The sequence below is a fragment of the Corylus avellana genome, chromosome ca5 (assembly GCF_901000735.1).
Source record: "Corylus avellana chromosome ca5, CavTom2PMs-1.0".
NCBI classification, from domain to species: domain Eukaryota; kingdom Viridiplantae; phylum Streptophyta; class Magnoliopsida; order Fagales; family Betulaceae; genus Corylus; species Corylus avellana.
This window is the reverse complement of record NC_081545.1, coordinates 27,478,732-27,485,744: the sequence shown is the minus strand read 5'-3', so window position 1 is coordinate 27,485,744 and position 7,013 is coordinate 27,478,732. Positions and strand designations below refer to the sequence as shown.

The 7,013-nt window shown below is 34.6% G+C and overlaps 1 protein-coding gene and 1 long non-coding RNA gene across 2 annotated transcripts; both read left to right on the top strand.

The window, feature by feature from the left end:
- The first annotated feature begins 2,855 nt into the window (after positions 1–2,855).
- On the top strand, positions 2,856–3,811 carry LOC132180351 (uncharacterized). The gene is made up of 3 exons (XR_009440138.1): positions 2,856–2,906; positions 3,024–3,110; positions 3,765–3,811. It is a non-coding gene; the product is annotated as an uncharacterized LOC132180351 (long non-coding RNA).
- On the top strand, positions 3,809–5,339 carry LOC132182065 (uncharacterized). Its single transcript, XM_059595273.1, has 5 exons — positions 3,809–3,898; positions 4,873–4,931; positions 5,014–5,068; positions 5,160–5,210; positions 5,283–5,339. Exons 1-5 carry the CDS (start codon positions 3,809–3,811, stop codon positions 5,337–5,339), a joined length of 312 nt encoding a protein of 103 aa, XP_059451256.1.
- Positions 5,340–7,013: the final 1,674 nt, after the last annotated feature.

The following is a 7,013-nucleotide window of genomic DNA, read 5'->3' as shown; positions in this document are numbered from 1 at the left end:
GTAATATATATATATGATCTTATAGTGTAAAAGACACTGATGAAAGGTATCAAGGAAACACTTGATTAAAAATATCAGTGCAGGTCAGCACATAGTTTTGTGTATGGCTGAAATCGTCAATTGTGGAATAGGTGTGAACCGGTGTTCCTTACCACAGAGAATTGATGTCATTCGTTTAGTTAAAAACGAAATGAAGTCACCTTAATATATTAGCAGTGTGAAAAATATATAGAAAAAGGTGCGATTAGATAAGATGACAAAATTGTATACACATTGTAAAATGTCATAATCTAATGCCGATCTGTAAATTAAACAGATGAGAGTTGACATGGATAAAAATAACATTTGGTACCAAGGTGATAATGTTCAACTAGATTACATAATGTTAAAGTGTGATCAAGTGGGAGATGATGGTTTAAAGGGTGATCACACCATAACTAGTGTGGTCATTCCTATAGCCAATCACAACCTTCCATGGAGGTTATGATAGAGTGACAAGTTGTGACTCTTGATGAAGAGTCATATTCAAACTCTATAAATAGAGTTTGATAATGAGATGAACGTACGTTATTATTCATTCTCTCATTTTCACGTTGCTCTTGTCCTCCATTGGATATCCACCCTAACGGGAGATTCCTACAACATAGATCATACGTTCAACATATTTCTACAGAGTTAGCACATCTTGAAACTTTCGATGCAATCTAATTAACAAATCGCAGAAGATGCAAGCGAATATCAGCTATCACCGGGGCACATAGCCAATCCTAGAAGAAATGATCTTTATTGATGACAATGATGAAGAGCTAAGAATTCCCTTCAAAGATAATAGAGGAACAACCAAATTTAGCAGCGAAATTAATTGCCAAGAGGGCAACATTGGCTTCCCCTGCCGTGGCATCTAGATGGAGTAACTTGTTGGTACATGCAGCCATGATCAGACCCGTGTGATCACTGAGGACCACAAATGCAACACTGAACATGGGCGAATGACAACGTCAAAATTAGCTTTCAAGAAACTTTGGTGCGGAGGGGACCAAGCTTCATGGACAAAAGCTGAGTCATGCCAGGCTTTATATATATATATATATATATATATATATATATATATTCAATCACATGTATCAGTAACTCCTTTAAACAAAGGAGTTTGAATTGACGAGGAATCAACGTCGATCTACTTGTATATAAGTCCAAATTTCTACAAAGTCCAAGGCGACCACTTGATGTTTGAATAAAAGATACAATAAAACAAACCAAAAAAGAAAAGAAAAAAAAAATCTCGTAATATATCTAACAGACTAACAAGAAGATTATTAGAAGGAACGGGTGGACGAAAAAGAGATATACAAAAGGGGAAAGATACAAGGAGAAGCGTACATGAAAAGATATATATACAAGGAAATAAAATGAAAAGGCAAGTTTGCTCCATGTTTTGAGGATGTTTAATGACTTCTAAGAAGATTCTTTGCTTGATAAGAAAGCAGCATAACCTCTAAACTGGTTTCAATTTCTTCTAATCTACTTTAATAAGTGCCAAGTTTCATATTTTATATGTTTTCTTTAATTTTTTTAACAGTTATTTATTGTCATTTCATTAATTTACGAACCCAAACATTAATTTTTTAAAAACCTAAAAATGTTAAATGACACTTGTCATTTAGTAGAGTAGATTGAACGAAATTTCCTCCAAACTAAGCTGTAGGTGCACGGGAATGTAGGAGGTTGTAAAAGGAACTTGATCTATCCCCTACCCATACAGAATCTATGAAAATTGTCGAGATTCCTAATTATAGAGACTAAAATTTATTTTATGAATTACTTACCAGACAATGTATATGGATCATGTTTGTGGAAAATCAAATAATCTAATGATCAATGTTATTCTCTGGCTTTATCTTATCCTTTGGCTTAGCTTCTCTTATTTTGGGTGAGGACAAGATTGTAGCTTCAACTGTAGCATCATTTACAACATTATGGTTAACATAGGGGATCCCGAATCAAAAGGTTTTAGATACAATCTTGAAGTACAATTTCAATTCCACCTCTTTTTTTTTTTACCAATTTTTTAAATTCCACTTATGCCTTCTTTTGATATGCTTAATCTAGATATAAATGCTATGACGTGACGTCCAAGAGATTTGATGTATATTTGCATATTCTCTTTAATGAGGTTGTATCCTTTTACCTAATTAATTAGCTTGGAAAAAAGAGTAATGTTATACATATTTTTATTTATTTATATTAACTTCTCTATATTTTATACGTGACTTTTAAAATTACAATTATATTAAAATTTAATAAAAATTTATTTAAAATTCAATAATAATTTTAAAAGCTACTTATAAGTGTAGAAAAGTATGTGTAAGAAATTGAGAATATTCTCTAAAAATGAAAATATTGACCGCAATAATTTCTCTTATAAAAATGAACGGAGGAAGGCTGTTGCAGAGAGACCAATGCACTTTTGAACCATCCCACTGGAAGCCCAGTCGATGTGCTATTGTTGAAGGCTTATGGCCCAACGGATGCGGTACTTCTGGAAGTCTGTTCCTCAGCCCACAGTCATTGTTCCCATATCATACTTCGTTGAGAGCTTGATAACCCATACAACGCAGCGGTAGTGAATCTACTATAACTGCTTTTCCCACCAAAAGTTTCTCCAGTCTACTATTACTCATTTCCCGAAGACCTAAAAGGCTAAAAACTCTCTCTCTCTCTCTCTGTGGAGAAATCGTAAGGTTGGTTTGATCAAATTAAATAGAATATTTCCCTCTCTCTCTCAGTAAAACCTATTTTGGTTCCAATTCGAAGAACAGAATTTTGATCTGAATTGCATTTCTCTGTGAATTCGCAGATGGACGAGTACTTGCAGTACATGAAGACTTTGCGCTCTCAGATGAACGGTACCTCTCTCTCTCTCTCTCTCTCTCTCCCTCTCTCTCTCAAAATCAGATGAGTAATTAAAAGGATTCGATAGAGTTACAGCGATTTGTAACAATGACTGAAATGAATGTTGACAGATGTGGAGGATCAAGCGGCGAAGATTTCTGTCGAAGAGCAAATGCAGTTAACCACTATTCAAACCATGGAAAACGATCTCAATTCTGGTTAGCCTGCTTAATTATCTTCACATTGTTTTCCTACATGTATGTACTACAGTGTCAATGTATGTGCAAGTTTTTCATACTGATTTTTCTGAAAAATTCTGATGCATATTAGGCTGAACATTTTGTAGTATTTCGTCTGGTTAAATGAATGAAGATTTGTAAGGAATATTATGGATCTTGAAAAATAAACATAAATTTGCCAGTGGCCTATATCTCTTCCTTTGGCTTGTTTAATCTAGGGAATACGGAGAGGTTTAATTTCTTTGGAACTGTTAGAGGCCTTCTTGATTCTGTACTCTCTGCGTGCTATTTTATTTTCCTTTTTGTTTTATTTCTCAATGATTAAGGTTTTCAAGCCATGATTATTTACAGAGTAGTTTGGAATGAGTACTATTTTTCGTTTTTATAATTTTGCAGTTATTTCCGATGTTTATTATTGTTAATATTGTATTTATTGTTGTTGTTGTTGTTGTTGCTATTCTTATCAGCATCAATATTATTGTTGTTATTCTGCATGCTTTATTTCAGCATTCGAGTTAGATAAATTTATTGAATTCTGGAATGAAAAGTATATGAAATGCATCTCTTTGTTAAAGCTGTCTAATTTTTATCCTTGTTTGCTAACATTCTAAGCTTTTTATCATTATTTTGCAGCAAAATCTGAAACAAAGCAACTTAAAGAAGATGCTGAGCTAATGATGAAGGCGAAGGGTCAAATATGCTCACAGATTTTGGAAAAACAGAGAAAGTTTACCTCTCTGGAGTCTGATTCATCCTCGCTTACGCAGGTGCCCCCCTCCCCTGCGTGCGCGCACACATGTCTATGTTCAAGCCTCTACTCGTAAATCCATGTGTTGCTCAAGATAGCTCAGAAACATATACAAAGAAGTAATTAATATTTGAAAGAAGAAAGCCTCTTATTTTGTGATGACGTACTTGTCTCTTTTCCTGGAAAAAGTGATGCTTAGCATTCTAGGGATGCTGTCCATTTTGTGTACACACTAACTTGCTTAATATCTGTGCCATGCTTATACACGGAGAGCTAATACGTGTAGCAACATAGGCACCTGCTCAGTAGCTACCCTTCCTTCAATGTACCAACTGTACAATAAGATGTTCATAGATTGGTAGTCAGAAGAAAGATTGTCATAATAATACTTCCTTTTTTACCTGGTATGTTTATGCAAGTGTAATATTCTACTTCTTAATGTCATTATTTCATTATTTGCTTCTTCTGTACATAGTTAGATTCTTTGTAGTACAGATACTGAAGAGTTATCAATTAGCTGTTAATTGTATAATCTGAGCAAAAGGTTCATTTGAGTACCGTAGAACTTAACAATTGTACCAAAAGAAAAAAGAACAAAGAAAAAAAAAAGAGATCGTTTAATTTTGTACGAGAAGGACAACCCGCCACTCAAGGCATTCTAAAGCCCAAATTAACTTGTAAGTATGTGAAAAATAAACATGTTTCACAGAAGGTTACTTTGTTACTTTTCAGTGGACTACCTCGAGAGGGGTAAATGGGGGTGTTAAACAAGAGAAACTGATTTGAGAATCATGATCCTTAACGACTCAATAACCTTATACTAGGCTTTGAGAGGTAGAAATGGTTTGCATATAAGGGATACCACATACAGTTTTTTTTTTTTTTTTTTTGACAAATAAGGATGTATTTCACAAGATTAATTAGTCACTGGACAAACAGTTTGGTACCTATGTGCTATTTTCTTGGTTTTAACCCTGATTCATTAATAAACAGACATTTGAGCTCATTCAACAACAAAGAGCCAACTTATCTACCAAATTAATGGAGAAGAGGTAATTCGAAGCACAACCTGCGGCAATTGAAGTGCATGAAATATTGTTAACAATTATCAATGCAATTTGTTCACAATAACAGCACTTACTACACCAAGGTTGCAGAGGATATGAATGCCAAATTACAGCAACAACAGGTTTGATTCTGATAGTTCTCTTCTTGTAAGTTTTAATGTTCTATTTCAACACTCCAACCTTCAATTGATGGTCTCCTTAAATTTTTGTTAGGATTGGGTCGAGTCCAAAAAACCTAGCAGAGAACCGGAAGAGCATGATTTGGTACTTTCCTCTACATCAGACTTTTTTCGCTTCTTTTTCCCTGCTTTCCCTTTTATATCATATTTGTGATAGCTTTCAGCTGGCCGCTATGATCCCAATTGGACTCAGCAGAAGGCAATAAAGAGCTGAAGTATGTTTGTTGGAGTTCTTTCTAAATTGCTTTAGTAGCATTTTGTACAGTCTGCCTCACTTTTTGATTTTTGGGAAAGCTTAAATTGAAGATTAGGCTGAGGAATTATTTCCCACCATTGAAATAGTACTACTAAATAGACATCCTTTAGGTGATACCTGTGCATATATAGTTGTATCCACAAGCCCACAAAATCTTGTGATTCTGTATTTGCTGAATGCCTATTCTTGATTTCCCTGGTATCTTGTCTTAAATTGTGCCTTTTACTAAGAGTCTGTTTGAGATTGCATTTGAAAAATAGAGTTTTTAAGTCAAAAAATGCTTTTAGGCAAAAGTTTTATTTTTAAGCTTTTGCCAAAAGTGCGTTTTGGCCATTTTTAGGCTTTTTGAACCCTTAAAAGCACTTTTAATTTTTTTTACCAAATCAGCATTTTTTTCTTCAAACAGACTTTTTGGGTGTTAATAGGTCCCTTAAACGCAATCGCAAACAGGCCCTAAGTCTTCTCCTGAATGCACTTTTGTGGAATATGGATATTAATTTTTACTTAGATCTAGTATCTCTTTCTCTTTTTTTCTTTTTTTTTTTTTTTTTTTTTTTTTTTTTTTTTTCTGAAGTGATATTTTTTAAATATTATAAAGAAGTTAACTGGTACTGACTTAACAATATGTACGCATGTCAATAAATTACTTGCTTTGATGAAAGGTACCTGCACACACACAAGCATGACGGGAAGTTTTTTCTCTTTTGATTTTAATTTTGGTAATACAAACTTTTTGTTAAGTGGATTTATCTATATTTTATATATAGAATGCCATTAAGATGTACACACACATATATACACGTTCAACATTATATAGTACAGTAGTAGGAGGCTGACCTTATTGCTCGTATTCTTGTTGCAAACAATGGCACCACATTTAACCTCGATGTTGCGCTTATATACACAAGATTGCATCGGAAGCCTCTCATTCGCAGTCTCTAGCGGAAGTCACCTATCCTTCGAGTCTGCCATTAATATACATTGGAATCATAGTTAGAAATATTATGAGATAAATAAAAACGCTTTATTTGAGGTAATACCTTCCATTTATTAGGAAGTTTCTTGTCATCAGAAGTTTTCTCACCTTGGCTCCCGGTCTCACATTACCATAATTAATTAGAGTATCACCTAGAGCTGCATGCATCCACATACTCCACCATGTCATCCTCAGCCTCACCTTCTATCCTAGCAAGCCTTGTCACTATCAACTTCACATACTCACTCACCAGGCCATCTATACTCCACGTGGGTTTCATAGTCCACATCAGCTACCATGTCTCTCCATGGGTAATACATCTCACTTACGCTTTTACACACCAATGCATCAAAATCTTATATGTTCACTTGGCAGCCTTTCAATGTTTCTATGGTCTCTTGTAAAGTCAAACCGGTTAACAATACAAAGCCTATCTGACCCATGAAATCCAGCGTTAAATGTTCCCAATTTTTTTGAAAAAATCCAGCGTTAAAACGGTCCGGTCCAAGAGCTTTTAAATGAGCCATTTGGAAAAGAACCGCCCGAATCTCTTCCTCAAATGGTTTCATAAGAGACTCGTTCATTGTCCCCGTAACCCGCTTAGCCAAAGGCGCCAAGCAGCCATCATAATTTGTAACACCTCTTGTAGAAAATAA